General features: G+C 42.5%; 2 protein-coding genes across 5 annotated transcripts in view; one reads left to right on the forward strand and one right to left on the reverse strand.

The window, feature by feature from the left end:
- LOC112217779 (uronyl 2-sulfotransferase) overlaps window positions 1-7573 on the forward strand; it is a 134082-nt gene extending 126509 nt beyond the window's left edge. The window contains exons 6-8 of the mRNA XM_042300862.1: window positions 4139-4236; window positions 4408-4565; window positions 6822-7573. Of these exons, the coding sequence (XP_042156796.1) occupies window positions 4139-4236; window positions 4408-4565; window positions 6822-7114 (549 nt within the window). The 3' untranslated portion in view covers window positions 7115-7573. The remainder of the gene's footprint in view (window positions 1-4138; window positions 4237-4407; window positions 4566-6821) is intronic.
- A 9395-nt stretch (window positions 7574-16968) lies between these two features.
- LOC112217377 (solute carrier family 22 member 16) overlaps window positions 16969-20902 on the reverse strand; it is a 22365-nt gene continuing 18431 nt past the window's right edge. For 2 of the 4 annotated variants that reach the window (XM_042300865.1, XM_042300863.1), the window contains exons 6-7: window positions 20735-20902; window positions 19535-20697 (exon numbers count right to left, since the gene is read on the reverse strand). The exon at window positions 20735-20902 is cut by the window's right edge and continues 607 nt beyond it. In XM_042300865.1, coding sequence (XP_042156799.1) covers window positions 19880-20697; window positions 20735-20902 — 986 coding nt within the window. In that variant the 3' untranslated portion in view covers window positions 19535-19879. Of the gene's footprint in view, window positions 18891-18997; window positions 19098-19534; window positions 20698-20734 lie in introns of those variants that run through there. The other 2 variants (XM_042300866.1, XM_042300864.1) reach the window with 2 other exon arrangements.

Raw genomic sequence — 20902 nt, forward strand, 5'->3', positions numbered from 1 at the left:
CAACAGGACAATGACCCTAAGCAGACAGCAAAGACAATGCAGGAGTGGCTTTGGGACAAGTCTCTGAATGTGGCCTAGACAGAGCCCGGACTTGAACCCCATCGAAAGTCTCTGGAAAGACCTGAAAATTGCTGTGCAGTGATGCTCCCCATCCAACCTGACAGAGCTTGAGAGGATCTGCAAAGAAGAATGGAAGAAACTCCCCAAATACAGGCATGGTAAGCTTGTCACGTCATACCTGCCTAGTGGTTAGAGCATTGGACTAGTAACCGGAAGGTTGCAAGTTCAAACCCCCGAGCTGACAAGGTACAAATCTGTCGTTCTGCCCCTGAACAGGCAGTTAACCCACTGTTCCTAGGCCGTCATTGAAAATAAGAATTTGTTCTTAACTGACTTGCCTAGTTAAATAAAGGTTAAAAAAAAAAAAAAAAAACAAGACTCGAGGTTGTAATCGCTGACAACGGTGCTTCAACAAAGTACTAAGTAAAGGGTCGGAATATGTAAATGTCATGTTTTTGCGTTTTCAGTATGGGGTATTGTGTGTAGATTGATGAGGGAAAAAAGCTATTTAATTAATTTTAGAGTAAGGCTGTAACGTAACAAAATGTGGAAAATGTCAAGGGGTCTGAATACTTTCTGAATGCACTGCATAGTGTCCTACTCCCGCTACACACACACTCTCTCCTTCCTGCTTCCCTGGATGGAGGAAGAAATTATTCTAGACTGTTATAGTTCTAATTGATGGGAGAAGTGCAAGAATGAACAGTACTTTGCTAAATTGTGTACGTGCGTGTGTGTGTAGTATTTATGTACTTCTCAGTGTGTGTCCATTCACCCTAGCTCTTACCCCCTGTCCCTTCTCCTTCTCCTTTTATCCCAGACCCAGACTCGGTACCAAGTCAGTGTGCGGGTGTACAGGTTAGAGGTCATTTGTACATGTATGTGGGGGTGAAGTGACTATGCATAGATAATAAACAGCGAGTAGCAGCTGTGTACAAATAAATGGATGGGTGGTTCAATGTAAATAGTCCAGTGGCCATTTGATGAATTGTTCAGCAGTCTTATGGCTTGGGGGTAGAAGCTGTTAAGGAGCCTTTTGGTCCTAGATTTGGCACTCCGGTACCACTTGCCATGAGGTAGCAGAGAAAACAGTCTATGACTTGGGTGACTGGAGTCTCTGACAATATTTTGGGCTTTCCTCTGACACGCCTGGTATAGAGGTCCTGGATGGCAGGAAGCTTGGCCGCAGTGATGTACTGGGCCGTACACACTACCCTCTGTAGCACCTTATGGTCAGATGCTGAGCAGTTGCCATACCAGGTGGTGATGCAACCGGTCAGGATGCTCTCGATGGTGCAGCTGTAGAACTTTTTAAGGATCTGGTAACCCATGACAAATCGTTTTAGTCTCCTGAGGGGAAAAGGTTTTGTCGTGTCCTCTTCATGACTGTCTTGGTATGTTTGGATCATGATAGTTTGTTGGTGATGTGTCCTCTTCATGACTGTCTTGGTATGTTTGGACCATGTTAGTTTGTTGGTGTTGTGCCCTCTTCATGACTGTCTTGGTGTGTTTGGACCATGATAGTTTGTTGGTGATGTGTCCTCTTCATGACTGTCTTGGTATGTTTGGACCATGTTAGTTTGTTGGTGATGTGCCCTCTTCATGACTGCCTTGGTGTGTTTGGACCATGATAGTTTGTTGGTGATGTGCCCTCTTCACGACTGTCTTGGTGTGTTTGGACCATGATAGTTCGTTGGTGATGTGTCCTCTTCACGACTGTCTTGGTGTGTTTGGACCATGATAGTTTGTTGGTGATGTGTCCTCTTCATGACTGTCTTGGTATGTTTGGACCATGATAGTTTGTTGGTGATGTGTCCTCTTCACGACTGTCTTGGTGTGTTTGGACCATGAAAGATCCTTAGTGATGTGGACACCAAGGAACTTGAAGCTCTCGACCCGCTCCACTACATTCCCGTTGATGTTAATGGGGGCCTGTTCAGCCCACCTTTTCCTGTAGTCCATGATCAGCTCCTTTGACTTGCTCACATTGAGGGAGAGGTTGTTGTCCTAGCATTGTCTCTGACCTTCTCCATGTCAGATATAGAGTTTAAATGTATTCAATTTTGAGTTTGCAGCCCAATATTACACTTTATATACATCACAGAAGACTGAAATAGAACAAAACTGTTTGACATAGAAACACCAGATTTTAGGTGAGTTTCTTTAGATAATGTTTATTATGAATATGAATAACATTCCACCCATGAAGCCAAAAAGGCTTTTGGCCATTGACTACAGGAAAGGGTTACCCTCTGTGGTGAGGCGTCTAGGCTCCAGCTGTTAACTTGACAAATTGCCCTTTTCCAAGTAAAACTGAGGACATTCTCACCTATCAGCATGTAGGCCACAGTGAAATAAACCAACATCACACAAGACCTCCTGCTCCTTTTATTCATGCCTACTCTCTCTTCACCTGTTTCAACTCAGAGAAATGGGTCTGGGTTTTCTTGTGTGTGTGTGTGTGTGTGTGTGTGTGTGTGTGTGTGTGTGTGTGTGTGTGTGTGTGTGTGTGTGTGTGTGTGTGTGTGTGTGTGTGTGTGTGTGTGTGTGTGTGTGTGTGTGTGTGTGTGTGTGTGTGTGTGTGTGTGTGTGTGTGTGTGTGTGTGTGTGTGTGTGTGTGTGTGTGTGTGTGTGTGTGCGTGCTGCATTCAGCTTCCTATAAGCAGTTATTAGCTAACCTGCTTGTGTATGTGAATGGTTTTGAGCTTGTGTGTGTGTATTTTCATGTGTTTTTGAGTGTTGTGTCGCCCAGGCCTCGTTGCTGTCAATAAAGCTTACGTCACCTGACATGACATGGATTTGACTCTTGGGTTTGTAGCAGAGAGAGAGAAAAGACTGGGTGACTTCACTCCTTTATGGGTTTTTAATCTCTTTCTTTTTTAATTTGGTCTCAGTGGGCCTTCTTTGTTCAGCCCACTGGTTAAACAGAGAGGTGGTTTAGTGTTTCACTGCTCTGCTCCAGTGGCTCCTGCCTCTGGACAGTTTCTTTTTCTTTTTCATATAGGGGCTGGGTCAGGAGGGAGAGAAGATGGTGGGATTGGGATGTTTGTAGCGTGGCCAAAATAATGTGGCTAGTGGAGGAGACCAAAGGTTACCCTTGTTTCAGTATATTGGTCTGCATTACTAAACAGTCATCATTTTGGTCAGAGAATAATAGCATTGACCTCTCACTACATGTTGCTCTTGAGATACCCTACATATTCCACTGAGAAGGAAACAGGTTAGCTAATAACTGCTTATAGGAAGCTGAATGTCTTATTTAGGCTGTCAGAGAGTGGTTTGAAGATAGTGCCTGTTTATTTTTTTGGTTTGTTTAAAAAAGTATCTTTATTTAAGATGTTCACATTTTACAATCATAAATAATTCACATAAATACATATTAACTTCATATTAACTCATAATTACGTAACATGATTTAGAAATGTAATTATGCCCCCACCTCTTTGCCTGCTAGGAGGAGGGGTGGTGCAGGGAGATCTACATCCCATTTAACTAAGTGGCCAGAGATCAAACATATTAATATGGAAGTTTCTGGAGTTCATCTTGTTTCTTCTTTTTAGTTCCTTTTTGATTTGTTAAAATACAATGTAAAATAGTGTTCAAACCAAAAAGTTATGTTATAGCCATAATGCAGCTTGTCTTCCAAATGTTACTGTTTACCACCATAATTCTTAGGTAATGTCAATGATTCTTGTCCACCATAATAGGTTTCCCATCGCTAACCATCAAAAAGTAGTATGAGTTCCTTAGACAGAAGACTTGGTGAAGGGTTCCCCCTAGTGAGAGTAATGTACAATTGCACTTTTCATTCAATCCCATTATTCTTGCAGAATAGTAGGCGTCTTGTCACATTGGAGGCTGCTGAGGGGAGGACGGTTCATAATAATGGCTGGAATGGCGTGAATGGAATGGCATCAAACCATGTGTTTCATGTATTTGATACCATTCCACATATTCCGTTCCAGCCGTTACCACGAGCCCATCCTCCCCAATTAAGGTGCCGCCAACTTCCTGTACAACCTGAAGGTGATTGTCTGTTTTTCTGATGGGCTGTCTCTTCGGTCTCCCTCCTGTCCAGGACATCAATGTGTGCATCCTGGAGAATTACCCAGAATGCTCCAACCCCAGACTCTTCTACATCATCCCATATTTCTGTGGACAGCACCCCCAGTGCAGGTAATAAGACCAGTATTGCAGGGAATCAGGCTCCACATTTGTTACACATTATCCTGACTGGTATTAATATTTTTTCAAATGGTAATGTAGATTAAAGTATTATTTGTTATAATTCCCTCTAGGTTGGTTGATATTTTCCTCTGACTGTGCCTGTTGTTCTGTGTTTTTCAGGGAGCCGGGACAATGGGCACTGGAGAGGGCCAAACAGAACGTTCTAGAGAACTTCCTTATCGTGGGGATCCTAGAGGAGCTGGAAGATGTCCTGCTTCTTCTAGAGAGACTGTTACCTCACTACTTTACTGACGTACTCAACATCTACAAGAGCCCAGGTAGGCCTACACACCAGATTTTAACTGCCCTTTGTGCAGGCTAACCATCTACCACGTTGTTGTCCTTATAAACTGGGGATTTCACTCGCGCAGCACCTGTTTCCACGATGGTGTTGTAGCCTATACCCATATCAGATGAGCAACTTTCTCTGGGGACGGCTCCACATTCCGTAATAGCATTTTTGTCCCACCCAGTTTATCATTGGAATGTGCTACAAAACGAGGCAATGGTGTGCTTTAGGACCATACGGACGCCTCCGAGCGGTCAGGTAGACTGTTTGGAGTGTTTATCCTACTGAATCAAAATAAGAAAAAATTATTAGTTATGCCCCCACTTCTAAAACCAAAGTTGCACCCCTGCCCATATCGTACACCTTTCCTTTTATTTATCTGGTTAGGCCTAAATGAGTCATTTTAGCGTGAGCTAGGCTATATATATGGAAAGTAAACTTGGAAACGTGTCGTATTCTCACGTGGAGAGGGAGCATAAATTCTGCGAGTGGACAAATTAGAACGTTTTATCACCACACAAATAAGAGACCGTGTGCGTGGTTGGTAGCCTTATGTCTGCCTCGTGGCTCAAAGAATACAGCAAGCTCGTGGGTTTAAAAAAAGTATTATATTGATAAAAAATGTTTCCGACCCGCAATGTAATTGTTCTGAACCACTAGCCAACCTAAGCGTTGAAAGAATGTTTTCATTTCACCCGCTAGCTGATATTTTTGCGTCTCACCTGCTACTCGACTAATGATTAGCCCAATAGGGTAAATGCAGATAGGTAAACCCCATGCTTCAGCCTATTTATTTATAGCCACTATGCTGTATGGGCTACAGGTGATAATGTGTATTCTTAATAGCATACTTGATAATAGCATACTTAAAGTAATAGCATACTTTAAAATAATTGTAAAAATAATTCTACCAATATTATTTGGCTCATTTCTGGAGGTGGAAATGATATTTTTGAATAAGGTGGTTTTTTGACATTCATTTTGAAGTAGTGTGTCCTTTTAAAAAGTCACCAGAACTGAGCATCTCAGTCCTGCTACATAGAAATGATCCAGGGTGGGGTCCACAACCTTTTCCCACCAATGCTACACAGGAAACACTGGTACATACACAACCTGGCATATTTTTTATTTAACTAGGCAAGTCAGTTAAGAACAAATTCTTATTTTTAATAACGGCCTATGAACAGTGGGTTCAGGGGCAGAACATCAGATTTTGAACCTTGTCAGCTCAGGGATTTGAACTTGCAACCTTTCGGTTACTAGTCCAATGCTCTAACCACTAGGCTACCATGCCGCCCCATGTACAGTACCAGTCAAGAGTTTGGACACACACTACACATTCAAGGGTTTTTCTTTATTTTTACTATTTTCTACATTGTAGATAATAATAATAATAATAATAATAATAATAATAGTGAAGACATCAATACTATGGAATCATGTAGTAACCCAAAGTGTTAAACAAATCTAAATATATTTTATTTGAGATTCTTCAAATAGGCACTCTTTGCCTTGATGACAGCTTTGCACACTCTTGGCATTCTCTCAACCAGCTTCATGAGGTAGTAACCTGGAATGAATTTCAATTAACAGGTGTGCCTTGTTAAAAGTTCATTTGTGGTATTTCTTTCCTTCTTAATGCATTTGAAGTGTTTTGTGACAAGGTACGGGTGGTATACAGAAGATACCCTATTTGGTAAAATACCAAGTCCATATTATGGCAAGAACAGCTCAAATAAGCAAAGAGAAATGACAGTCCATCATTTCTTTAAGACATGAAGGTCAGTCAATTCAGAAAATGTCAAAACCATCAAGCGCTATGATGAAACTAGCTCTGATGAGGACCGCCACAGGAAAGAAGCACGGTGGCTAGGAAAAACTCCCTAGAATGGCCGGAACCTAGGAAGAAACCTAGAGTGTTAGTGTTATTTCATGGTTTTGATGTCTTTGATGTATTTCATTGTTTTGATGTCTACAATATAGAAAATAGTCAAACTAAAGAAAATCCTGGAGTGAGTAGGCGTGTCCAAACTTTTGACTGGTACTGTATATGCCTGTTACACTGCATTGAAATGATTAAAGGAATATTTCACTCCAAAAACAAACTTTGTCCAATGTTTATTTTCATACCTCAAAAGTGATCTACAGTAGGCCTAACTCTCCTTTTGATGGATGACAATATGTATTTTCTTCACATTTTAACCATACATGAATAACTTCCTGGTCTGTTTCTCTGTCTCCGCAGACTACAGGAAGATGGGGAACATGACTGGTACGGTGCGTAAACACACACCCACTCTGGAGGCCCTTCAGGTTCTGTACCACCGCATGCGCTACGAGTACGACTTCTACAACTTCATCCGAGACCAGTTCCACTTGATGAAGAAGAAGATTGGCCTCAAATCGGTCCCCCGACCATCTTCCCAGCAGGCCTCCTTCTTAAGAGACCTCTCCCTCCGAACCCCAGAGCCCCTGGATGAAGATGAGGAGCTGGAGACCGACCTGGAGGATGCCAACAGCTGGTTGGTCCAGCCCTGACCAATGCCGTGGTGACTGAGGACTTTACTTGCATCTGGTTGGCTGGAGGTGGCATGATAAAGGGGCGGGGGATGTGCCCTGTCTGTCAGCATTCCCAGGAGGACGATTGGTTGGGGGTGTGTGGATCCTGATGCCTGTGTTTTTACGGGCTACATATTCCGTTCATCTTGGACTCTCTACTCACCGCTGAGAACCTTAGGAGTGGGCTCTGATTCTCTGCTACCACTGAGGACCTTGGGAGTGGGCTCGGACTCTCTGCTACCACTGAGGACCTTGGGAGTGGGCTCGGACTCTCTGCTACCACTGAGGACCTTGGGAGTGGGCTCGGACTCTCTGCTACCACTGAGGACCTTGGGAGTGGGCTCGGACTCTCTGCTCACCGCTGAGGACCTTGGGAGCGGGCTCGGACTCTCTGCTACCGCTGAGGACCTTAGGAGCGGGCTCAGACTCTCTGCTACCACTGAGACTCTCTGCTACCACTGAGGACCTTAGGAGTGGGCTCGGACTCTCTGCTACCACTGAGGACCTTGGGAGTGGACTCGGACTCTCTGCTACCACTGAGGACCTTGGGAGTGGACTCGGACTCTCTGCTACCACTGAGGACCTTGGGAGTGGACTCGGACTCTCTGCTCACCGCTGAGGACCTTCGTTGTGGGCGGATGGAAGGATGGACGAACTGACATATTTAAAGATTGACTAGAATAATGGATGGGGGGGTTGCTTTAAAAAGCTCACTTTGCTTGTTTTAAGGTTTTATTTTTGTTTTGTTGGTTTGAGGCCGTCCTGTTTGGGGTATCTCCAGGTGAGATAAGACAAAAGGGATTTGGACCTATGAACATTTTAAATGTTGAGGGGAGGGCTACATCTTAGGATCAGGAAAAATTCAGACACCAACATAGGTGCAGGGATGATGGGGGTGAAGGAGCGTGTTGAGGAGTGAGAGAGCAGGGAAGAGACAGGGATGATGGGGGTGAAGGAGCGTGTTGAGGTGTGAGAGAGCAGGGAAGAGACAGGGATGATGGGGGGGAAGGAGCGTGTTGAGGTGTGAGAGAGCAGGGAAGAGACAGGGATGATGGGGGTGAAGGAGCGTGTTGAGGTGTGAGAGAGCAGGGAAGAGACAGGGATGATGGGGGTGAAGGAGCGTGTTGAGGTGAGAGAGCAGGGAAGAGACAGGGATGATGGGGGTGAAGGAGCGTGTTGAGGAGTGAGAGAGCAGGGAAGAGACAGGGATGATGGGGGTGAAGGAGCGTGTTGAGGTGTGAGAGAGCAGGGAAGAGACAGGGATGATGGGGGTGAAGGAGCGTGTTGAGGAGTGAGAGAGCAGGGAAGAGACAGGGATGATGGGGGTGAAGGAGCGTGTTGAGGAGTGAGAGAGCAGGGAAGAGACGGGGATGATGAAATTGGAGGGGTTGTGTGTAACAGGTCTACTTTTAGTGCTTGACCACTCCGTCTCTCCCAGCCTCCTTTTCTCCCTTTCTTTTCCCCTTGTTTTCTCTCTCTCCCTCACACTCTGCCTGTTTTAAGGGCCCTTGTTTTCTCTCTCTCCCTCACACTGCCTGTTTTAAGGGCCCTTGTTTTCTCTCTCTCCCTCACACTCTGCCTGTTTTAAGGGCCCTTGTTTTCTCTCTCTCCCTCACTCTGCCTGTTTTAAGGGCCCTTGTTTTCTCTCTCCCTCACACTCTGCCTGTTTTAAGGGCCCTTGTTTTCTCTCTCCCTCACACTCTGCCTGTTTTAAGGGCCCTTGTTTTCTCTCTCTCCCTCACACTCTGCCTGTTTTAAGGGCCCTTGTTTTCTCTCTCTCCCTCACACTCTGCCTGTTTTAAGGGCCCTTGTTTTCTCTCTCTCCCTCACACTCTGCCTGTTTTAAGGGCCCTTGTTTTCAAAGTGTTATTCAAAGTGCCAAACCGTCAAATGGTATGTCATAGTCATAAACTTCTCTAAGTGCCAAACCTAACCAAGTGGGGTCAGACACCTTCTGTTCCTAGAAACCCTGTTTGGGAGGATCCTCTGCTCACAGTGGGAGGGGGCGGGGTGACTTGGTTTAGTCCAAATGTGATAGTGTCTATGCATAACAGAATCAGTTTACTTTGTTTAATAGATGTTGATATGATGAGAGGGTCAAATGGCAGGAAGAGCACCCAACTATGAATTCAAAGAATTCCAACTGTGTGTCTACGATTGGATTTGACAACAACATTTGTCAAACTGATAATGTATGAAGAAAGGTTGAATATTTTGGTACATAACTTGGGAAATATTAAGAAATGTATGATGTTGGTTGGTGAAAATGTGTTTTTCCTCAAATGTTGACATCTCCATTGGACCGACCATTGATGTTTGACATCCTTCAACAACAACAACAAAGATAAATCTGAAGGATGAAACATTTTAATCCAACGCTTTACCTGAACTCACCAAATGAAATGACAATGTGTTCACAGTCTGCACTTAGTCTTATTTGAGATTGTTCAACCTCGGCTGGTTGGTTACTGTAATGTCTAAATCCACAACTTTGTTTCTAAACTCTCCCCTGACTCTCAGTGCTACAGTATTTCATAGAGCAGCCATGGTGTTGTACTTTGGCCATTTACTGATAACTCAACACCCAGAGAAGAAAATGGCCACAACCACCTACCTGGCAGTCATACCTATAGTTGCGGTCAAATATATTGGCACCCTCACTATTTCTTCTAAAATAAGTAGATTTGGAAAAAAATATTCATGTGTATCTGTTTGATTTACAACTGCACAGGACCAAGAAGAAAGTAAAAAATCCAAACTGAAATGAAGACTTTTCACTTCAAAGTCAAAAATGGCCTTGACTAAGTGATTCACAATTCAAAATGAATTTGTTTCTAATTCTGGTTTACTGTGCAATTTATCTCACCTGTGGAAAGTTCCAGGTGCCTACAGGGTAAAAAGAGCAATTCAACCAGTTTTAAATGCTCCATTGCACTCAATTAAAAAAGGGCAAGGGTGCCAATATGTTTGACCTCATCTGTAAGCCATAGTCATTGTACTGTCATTGCCTTCAGCGTAGATTTTCTTTTTGACATTTTCATTTATTATTATGTCTCCATTTTCATTCCAGAAAGGATTCTCAGGAAAAAAAAGGTTTCTCACAACGTTGAAATAAGTTGTACAATCAAGCTATTCATAGTATCTAAAGATGAGTAAAATATCATCTTATATCCCCAATCAAATTATATGAACATTTTAAAGAAATGGTTGAACTGTTTTTACAATAAATGGAATCCATTCATTTCAATCTCCCCTGACAGTTTCCTAAATAAAAACCTAACAATTGCAGTTGCTGTCTGTGCTTCCTCACAATGATTTTTTATACAATAAAGCAGTGCATGCCTATTGTTTTCCAATCCAAGAGGATACATTAATTGTACCCACCTAGCTCTGAATCCATGAAAGAAATGCAGTCTGTTATGTGCTAACAACCTGATAAACAAGTACTAGGTTATTCATGTAAGTGCTGTTCCAGTTCCACCTGATGAACAAGAACATTGGCCTCAAGTGTCTCCCTACCCCCTGAACACCAGGCCTCCTAAGAGAGAAATCCCCAGTTCACAACACCCTAGAGACCCAGGAAGAGGACAACCAAGACCCCAACAGCTGGTTTGTTACCACAGAAATAGATCATTCAACCATTGAGCAATGATCAAATCTGGCTGGAAGGGAAGGTTTATGTCAGAACACTATCAGTTTCCATTGAGACTGACTGATGATAACAGCCATTATCGCCGTTGTGGAGTTGGAAGCTTACTCCTCCACCAGACGTAATTTGGGGAAAAGTCTGTCCTCCACCCGCTCTTCTCTGTCCTCTCTCCTACGTGACCCGGAAACCGATAAGTGGTGAAGGGATGTCAATTCGTTTAATAGGCGAAGGGAAGCATGTCCTCCCCTCCTCGATAGCCACCTTTCATTGAGGATAATCATGTGTATCCTACCAGAGTCCTTCGCGGAAGAGTTTTCAAACCCCCTTTGAGTCAGCTTTTGTTTTGTCGGAGGAGGAAAGCATGCTCAAATTTAAAATTAATATGCTACTTATTTTATCTATAAATTGTGTTACGAACTGGCTCGTAGCCTGTAGCAAAGAGGGAGACAATGCGGAGACAAGGAAATAAAAAACGTACAGTACCGGTCAAAAGTGTGGACACCTACTCATTCAAGGGTTTTTCATTAGTTTTACTATTTTCTACAATGTAGAATAATAGTGAAGACATCAAAACTATGAAATAACACATATGGAATCATGTAACCGAAAAATCTATATTTTTTATATTCTTAATTTAAAAGGCACTCGCACATCTGAGCAATATTTTTTGTAGGTGCATGGTAACAGTTGAACAAGATGAAGGAAAAAGGAAACCGCACACTGCTCTTGACAGTATCACTGATCTCACGGCCTTCGTCAGAGCTTTTGTGAGTAAAAAAAAAAATAGCACCCTTATGTATGGGCTAGTAACCGGAAGGTTGCAAGTTCAAATCCCCGAGCTGACAAGGTACAAATCTGTCGTTCTGCCCCTGAACAGGCAGTTAACCCACTGTTCCTAGGCCGTCATTGAAAATAAGAATTTGTTCTTAACTGACTTTCCTAGTTAAATGAAGGTAAAAGAAAAAAAAAAATGTAGACCTAGCACCACCCACATCCGTTCCAGGCATCGAAAGGGTTGGAGGCGAAGGAAAAATAATAATAATAAGTGCTACCAAATATAACAATATGCATTTCGTAAATATACTAATAAAGTGTGTACATAAAACGTATTAAACACGTCTGTAAAACCACAATGATGACATAACTTGCTCGGTAGGTCTTTCGTTAATCATTGGGTACATCGTACGAAAAACATCAGAGTAATCTTATATAGGGGCATAATTCATGTTCAAATTCACAACATAACATACATAGGCATTTCATTATTAAGTCCTTTAGGAAATAATGTCTGGAGGGTGAACATCCAAAAATATTCTATTTTACTCAGAGTATTATAAATATCACCTCCCCTGTCTAATATCTTAACTTGCTCTATGCCACAAAATCTAAAAAGGTAGAAATGTCATGCTTTAGTTCATTAAAATGTACTACGACTGGATAATCCCTGTCGTAACTCTCCACTGAGAGCGAATTCCCTACAGACAGCGACTCCATCTACCATGGCACACAGTCAGGGGTGGTTTTAGCCCGGAAGCAACACAAGGCTTCGCGAAAGAAAAGAAACGATGTAGGAGAGGCAAGCGGTCGAAGAGGGGACCTGGAACACAGGCCGTGGACACGGTGCTACAGCAGGACGTGGTAATTAACCTCTCCAAAAAAGACCATAGTGACGCGCAAATCACAGTCTTATCTAAAGGCCTCTCTTTTGTACCTACATGTACAGATAAACCATTCAATACGAAAGTAGATCTGTTTAAATTCTTTCGTAAGATTACATTTAAGTATGTGTTTTCACAAAACACTGTTTCGGGCCGAGAAACACATCAAAGAACTGGTACCCATTTTAAGCCCAAAAGCAAATGCTGCCCCATGGTTAACAACTCCTCGATTAATACCTATTATAGGTTAGTCGAACAAGAAGCCATGTCAGTATATACGAGACAAACAAACCACATTCAGAAGAATCTCACTAGAACAGAAGAAACAGGCACTTAATGAATTAATGAAAGATTCATCTCTGGTTATTAAACCTGCGGATAAGGGGGGTGCTGTGGTTGTTTTAGACTATGATAAATATAATGAAGAAATTCAGAGACAACTGAGTAATGAACGTTTCTATAGAAAACGGAGTGTTGATCCCACACAGGTATTCCAAAGGTAAATATGCTCTAATCTGGAGCCCTATTAAACCACCTCATCTCAAAACCTGAATATGAATATCTTTGCTGCAAATCTGCCAAACGTCCATGCGTACATTTTACCGAAATTACACAAACCTAAAACACAAGGCAATTATCCAGGCAGACCAGTGGTTGCAGGAATAGGCTCAATGCTAGAGCCGTTCTCGAACTTTGTAGACTATTTTATTAAAACTCATGTGCACTGCCATCATATGTAAAAGACTATAGACTTCATAAACAGGATCTCACCAATAACGGGTTTAACAGAAGACTGTATTTTGGTCACATTAGTTTTCGAGAGTCTATTTCGAGAGGGGGGCAGCCCAAGATCACTATTTGGGAGACAGATACTAATGAATATTCACCATCACACCTTATTCTAGAGCTGGCTGAATATGTTTTGACGTAGAACTATTTCAGGTTTGATGATGAATATTACCTCCAAACGAACGGAACATCGATGGGCTCCACATTTGCTCTGAGTTATGCTAACCTATATGTGGGTCTTTCGAAGAACGTTTTGTTAATAATGAAAACGAAAATCCATTTTTGAATAAGAGCTGTCAGATTTTATGGCACTACTCAATGACATTGACTCCAATCTCAAATTCACTATTGAATGTGACGCTCAGCGTGTTCATTACCTCTCTATGTGGATTGAGAAATCAAATGGAACCCTGTTTACACCTCTGTATAGAAAAGAAACGGACATAAATACTCTATTACAGGGGAACAGCTTCCATCCTGAGCCATTAAAAAGAGGACTTCCAAGAAGACTGCCACTCCACAGAGGATTATCTAGAAAAAGCAGCGGGGATGCGCATTAGGTTTCTAAGAAGAGGCTATTCGCCACAATGTGTGGATGAAGCTCTTAATTTGGCATTGGGAAAAACACGAGATGAACTGCTACAAAAAAGACCCGCTAAAGCTAAAGAACACTCCGTAAAGTTCACAACCACATATACGTTGAACTCGCGAAAAGTGGGAGATGCCGTCAAGAAACACTGGCATATTTTATCATCGGACCCAGCTTTGCCGGCAGAATTTAAACATCCACCACTTATTGTGTATAGGAGACGTCGCAATTTACTCGATACATTGGTTCATGCCAACAGCCAGCCACAAAAGAAAATCAGCCAGACCCTTTTATGCCCTCTACCAAATGGTAGCTATAAATGCAGAGGATGCGCACAGTGCAACAACATGATGAAGTGTGAATATTTCTGCCACCCACATACAGGAAAACGGTTCCAAATAAATTATATTATTACGTGTTCCACCACCCATGTTATTAACATTATTACATGTCCATGAGGGCTGTGCTGTGTAGGTAAAACCTCTCGCTCTCTCAAACAGAAAATCAGGGAACATAAACGTTCAATCAGGAGCAACGACAGGGATTATCCAGTCGCAGTACATTTTAATTACGTAAAGCATGGCATTTCTACCTTTAGATTTTGTGGCATAGAGAAAGTTAAGATATTAGACAGAGGAGGTGATATTAATAATACTCGGAGTAAAATATAATATTTTTGGATTTTCACCCTCCAGACATTATTTCCTAAAGGACTTAATAATGAAATGCCTATGTATGTTATGTTGTGAATTTGAACATGAATACAGTTGTCAAGCTATTCAAGGGTTTGGCCCACAGAGAAATTGCATTCTCGTCGATGTACTTGACTGTAGCTCCCAAACTGACCAGCAGGTGGTGGTATCTCCATGTCACAGCTTGACTGACAGGTCACCCAAGTCTTCAACTCTCGCTAGGGCACCTCAGGGAAACTGTTTTTTATATATAAAATACATTTGCTCCGAAAACTTGGGGTGCCAAAACACAATCAGCCGCGGGCCGCAAAATTCATGCTTGAAAAATTGCTCTTTGCATTTTAATTGAAAACAATCACAATAAGGTACTTAATTATTACCCAGAATGGTTTGATATTGAGATAAAGGTCCAATGTAGACATTTTTAACGTGGCATAAATCTTGGCAAAATGTGTAGAATTGAAGGAGATTAGCTTTAAAACATAGCAAAGTTTCTCTCCACCCCGTGGAAAAATGGGTAGAAATGCAAGAAATGTTTCTCTTTGCCCCAAAATGAGTAGAATATGAATTTAAAAATGGCTAAACTTCTCTCGTCCCCATGGCAAAATGTGTAGAACTACAGAACTTTACAGCTGCAACATTTTCTCTACTCCTCTTGCAAAATGTGTAGTTACAGGAAATGAACCATAAAACTGTCAGACATGGGACCAAACTATTCCTGCTACTGGGTTAGCAGAACAACTATTTTAGGTACACCTGTGTGCGTGCGTTTGTGTCCGTGTGTCCATGGGTGTGTGACGTGTGTGTATCAGTAGGCTGTAGATCAAACTGCTAGCCTGACTTCAGTATGTCTGTTGCTGCTATTTCTGCTACATACTCCTACTCGAACATTTCTCTCTCTCCCCTCGGGGCCCATGCATCAGCTCATCACACTTCCTCAGAAAAGTAACACTTTATTTCAACGGTCTATAATAAATTATAAATTGTGTTAATGGTGGTAGACCATGGTAAACATTCCAGTAGCATGATCCTTAAAGGGATAGTTCACCTAAATTACAAAATGACACATTGGTTTCCTTACGCTGTAAGCAGTCTATAGACAGCAATTCATGATTTGGTTGAGTTTCCCTGGCACTGGTTTCAAATGCAAAGGTTTTAGAAATTGAGGCACAAATCCCATTCAAGAGATATTACCGATATTAGCATTTTTTTGCACATCATATTCAACTCATCTATAAGTGACTTTGTTGAGCTTCGCAATTCATTTTAGATACTTTTGGATGATTATTTCATCTCTTGGCTGTCCCAGGCCAAATGCTGATGTTAAACGTGGAAAATGTTGTTTTGATGACCGCAGCAACAGTGCTGGGGAAAGGAGCTTTCTGTTTTTATCATGTACAGTAGTACAGACTTTATAAAGGCTTAATGTATACATTAATTATGAGAAAGGCAAGAATGGATCTCCTTTTACATTTCCTATAAATGAAAAATAAGAATACTAACATGTAACACTTCTGTACAAAAAACAAACACATTAACAATCAATTCAATGATTCAGAAAACATTACCTGAAAGTTGCATTAGTTGCTTTCATTACGTTGTGCTTTGTATATTTTGTAGCCTATATTTAAATCCTGGGGTTCATCCTCACATAGTTAGTCAAAAACATAATGGTACCCCTTTCCTGCAGTCAAATGACCTAGTGGCCTCATGGGTGGAATGTTCCTTAATAAACATTATCTAAAGAAACCCACTGAAAATCTGGTGTTTCTATGTCAAACAGTTTTGTTGTATTTCAGTCTTCTGCAATGTATATAAAGTGTAATATTGGGATTCAAAATCCCAATGGAATACATTTCAACTCTGTACCTGACATGGTACAGGTGTCTTTTTATTAAGTCCACAACCACGTGTGTGAGGTGTATACTTTAGTTTGAAAGTATATTTGTTTAAGACTACCAAAAAACACTCTGTGCAACATTGATTTAGCCCACTGCAGTAAAAGGTTAAAAGAGTAAGAATGTTTTTTAAAAAGCATTAACAAAATCCATTGTTTGTTATATAAATTACAGCAATGTCTTTCTTCATTTCATCCAGCACCTCCCAACACAGAGAAGTCTATTCGATACATTTCTCGACGGGAGACTAGAATGTAGCTTGCTTAATTTACAGTCACGGTCACATGCGCCCACACGATTCAACACGCAGAAAGAAGCATATGCACCAATACACACGAGTGCACACACACACACACACACACACACACACACACACACACACACACACACACAGGGCCTCGTTTATACCTGGTGCTAACATGCGTCCTTTGTCCTGATCTTATCCACATTCTGATTGTGCCCACATTGAAGCCATTGCATCTACACATGGTAGTAAAATGTGTAGCCTATCTTTCCTGTGTCCCACATGTGACAAGATTATTTGACATGCTTTCAAAATAATAAGAATGTGTTTATTTTAAGATAATTATTGATGCCATAAGTCAAAGATTTTAGAGACCGGTATAATGATGATTTAAATGGTTTGACCATGATTACACTTAAATGTAAGAAAACATCACCCAAATCTATAGGGTAAAACATATAGGCATAGTATCACAGTGAGATCCTGAATGAGCTCAGATTCAATATAAAGTAAGCACGTCTAGGAAACACGTGCACTATGCACTTTTCCGTGTGCGTTTGGTTTTACTATCCTTGCGGGGACCAGAAGTCCTCACAAGGATAGTAAAACAAATGTGTGTGTGTCTGTTTGTAAGGACTTCAGATAAAAATGACATAACAACAGCATCGGCTGTAACACATAAGCAAAAACAGCTACACTACATGATTATCGGGTTGAATAGAGGAAACCAAGGCCTAGATTCAATCAGGTCAGCATTAACCGGCGATAGCAGTCACTCACATTGCGGACGTTTTGGAAGTGTCAGAGATCCACACCCACCCCACTCAAGTTATAAGTTCCGAACAAGAAAGTGTAGGCTATATATGTTCAAATGGAAGAATCGTTAAAGTAAATAATGAGGATGTGTATCAACCTAATCTAGGTGTAGGCTAGATTACATCTCACATTCCACTGTTCCAACTTGTAAACAAGGATGCATGGGATTTATGTTAATGTGACTCTGTGCAGCCAGTGGCAATATCCGCTTTAGTACCAGAGTACCATAATACCAGAGATATTGGAGAAAGGAGGAGAAAGCAATCCCATTGGTCAATGAATGGAGGAACGTATAACGCCCTACCCAGCATACTGTTGACCAATCGCGTTAATGTTGTTGCTTCAAGCAGTTGCTAAGCTAATCGTCACAAAATTCCTTCCCAGTCAGGGTATGGAGCCGAGAAACGTGCCTATTTTCCTCGCAGGTACGTAATGTCACGATACCAAAGCTATACAATATTACAGAAGTTAATTATCACACATATCGGAAAAAAGATTTGAGTGTTGTACTTCTTGCTAATGTTTTTGAGCAAGTGCCCAAATGACTCCGATTCACTCCTTGAAGGAGAGCTCTCGTTGCTTCCCATCTTCTCAAAAGTATCTCCGATAATGCCTGGAGCAACTTGTGGATTTGACACTACTAACACAGTTCCACCTCTGATACCGCCGTTGGCTAAAGCGGATCGAATTGAATCAAGCCCTACAGCACAGTCTCAGTCAGTGAAATATCACATTTCACATGCACAAACACACATGCACACTCTCTCTTGATCTCTTGCGCACACACACAGCGCACACACACAGCGCACACACAGCACTTAAGATTGTCTCGCTATGTGTAAATTCATTGGTTGATGTGATTGGAAGGCACACATTACGTCAATGCCGATCATGAAGCTCATTTTCATGTGGCTCTCATCAGGAGACTAAGATGTGATGAATGTACTTCACTTCCCTCTGTCTCTATGTAAACAGCTGCAGCCAAGGCACTCGGAAGTTGGCTGGCTCAACCAGAGGATACCAGCTCTGAAATGGGTCACTTTGCAGAACAAAATGTCAAAAAATACTTTATTATAAAAAGTCCTACTTGTTCTAATTTAGATGTTGTTGGTTTTTGTTGGTTTCTTGGCACCGTTTACAGTAGTCAGAGTCTCTCCCTCTCCCTCTCTCTGTTTTCGTGGACCACTCCTTCTCTCTGGTTGGTGGAGAGGTGTGTCCCTCAAGTCTTGACGTCCAGCTAGTTGCTCTGGTTCAAGTTCATCTCCATCCCTTCCTCAGGGTCTTTCTTGTCCTCCTCGGGGTTCTTCTTCCTGCCTAGGGCCTCAGCTTCCTCCATGGTGCTGGTCAGGGGCTCACCCAGGGTCTCTGGTAACCACAGGGTCAGAACACCTATTATAAATGCCAGGATCCCCACAATCAGCTATGGGAGAGGAAAGACAGGAGAAAAGGAAATTGAGTTAGTTGAAGAAGAAAAAGGTGTAAGGGCATGTTATCATAATATATGCTCTATCTGTATCTGTTGTTTACCTGTGGTAGGAATTGCCAAATGTCAGCCAGGTAGACACAGAAAGGAGCCACCACACTACCCACACGACACATCATACTGCCACTGCCCACCGCCAGGGACCTGAGGGGAGAACACACTTTAATACAATTGATAGCATCTGTCAGGATACATTAAGTATGTTGGATAGAATAATCTCACAGTGTGTCCTGTCTGTACCTGATGATGGTTGGATAGAGCTCACAGTGTGTCCTGTCTGTACCTGATGATGGTTGGGCAGAGCTCACAGTGTGTCCTGTCTGTACCTGATGATGGTTGGGCAGAGCTCACAGTGTGTCCTGTCTGTACCTGATGATGGTTGGATAGAGCTCACAGTGTGTCCTGTCTGTACCTGATGATGGTTGGGCAGAGCTCACAGTGTGTCCTGTCTGTACCTGATGATGGTTGGGCAGAGCTCACAGTGTGTCCTGTCTGTACCTGATGATGGTTGGATAGAGCTCACAGTGTGTCCTGTCTGTACCTGATGATGGTTGGGTAGAGCTCACAGTGTGTCCTGACTGTACCTAATGATGGTTGGGCAGAGCTCACAGTGTGTCCTGTCTGTACCTGATGATGGTTGGGCAGAGCTCACAGTGTGTCCTGTCTGTACCTGATGATGGTTGGGCAGAGCTCACAGTGTGTCCTGTCTGTACCTGATGATGGTTGGGTAGAGCTCACAGTGTGTCCTGTCTGTACCTGATGATGGTTGGGCAGAGCTCACAGTGTGTCCTGTCTGTACCTGATGATGGTTGGGTAGAGCTCACAGTGTGTCCTGTCTGTACCTGATGATGGTTGGATAGAGCTCACAGTGTGTCCTGTCTGTACCTGATTGTTGGGTGGAGCTCACAGTGTGTCCTGTCTGTACCTTATGATTGTTGGGTGGAGCTCACAGTGTTTACTGTACTTGATGATGGTTGGGTAGAGCTCACAGTGTTTACTGTACCTGATGATGGTTGGGTAGAGCTCACAGTGTTTACTGTACCTGATGATGGTTGGGTAGAGCTCACAGTGTTTACTGTACCTGATGATGGTTGGGTGGAGCTCACAGTGTTTACTGTACCTGATGATGGTTGGGTAGAGCTCACAGTGTTTACTGTACCTGATGATGGTTGGGTGGAGCTCACAGTGTTTACTGTACCTGATGATGGTTGGGTAGAGCTCACAGTGTTTACTGTACCTGATGATGGTTGGGTAGAGCTCACAGTGTTTACTGTACCTGATGATGGTTGGGTAGAGCTCACAGTGTTTACTGTACCTGATGATGGTTGGGTAGAGCTCACAGTGTTTACTGTACCTGATGATGGTTGGGTGGAGCTCACAGTGTTTACTGTACCTGATGATTGTTGGGTGGAGCTCACAGTGTTTACTGTACCTGATGATTGTTGGGTAGAGCTCACAGTGTTTACTGTACCTGATGATGGTTGGGTAGAGCTCACAGTGTTTACTGTACCTGATGATTGTTGGGTAGAGCTCACAGTGTTTACTGTACCTGATGATGGTTGGGTAGAGCTCACAGTGTTTACTGTACCTGATGATGGTTGGGTGGAGCTCACAGTGTTTACTGTACCTGATGATGGTTGGGTAGAGCTCACAGTGTTTACTGTACCTGATGATGGTTGGGTAGAGCTCACAGTGTTTACTGTACCTGATGATGGTTGGGTAGAGCTCACAGTGTTTACTGTACCTGATGATGGTTGGGTAGAGCTCAGTGTTTACTGTACCTGATGATGGTTGGGTAGAGCTCACAGTGTTTACTGTACCTGATGATGGTTGGGTAGAGCTCACAGTGTTTACTGTACCTGATGATGGTTGGGTAGAGCTCACAGTGTTTACTGTACCTGATGATGGTTGGGTGGAGCTCACAGTGTTTACTGTACCTGATGATGGTT

The sequence above is a fragment of the Oncorhynchus tshawytscha genome, linkage group LG18 (genome assembly GCF_018296145.1).
Source record: "Oncorhynchus tshawytscha isolate Ot180627B linkage group LG18, Otsh_v2.0, whole genome shotgun sequence".
NCBI lineage: Eukaryota > Metazoa > Chordata > Actinopteri > Salmoniformes > Salmonidae > Oncorhynchus > Oncorhynchus tshawytscha.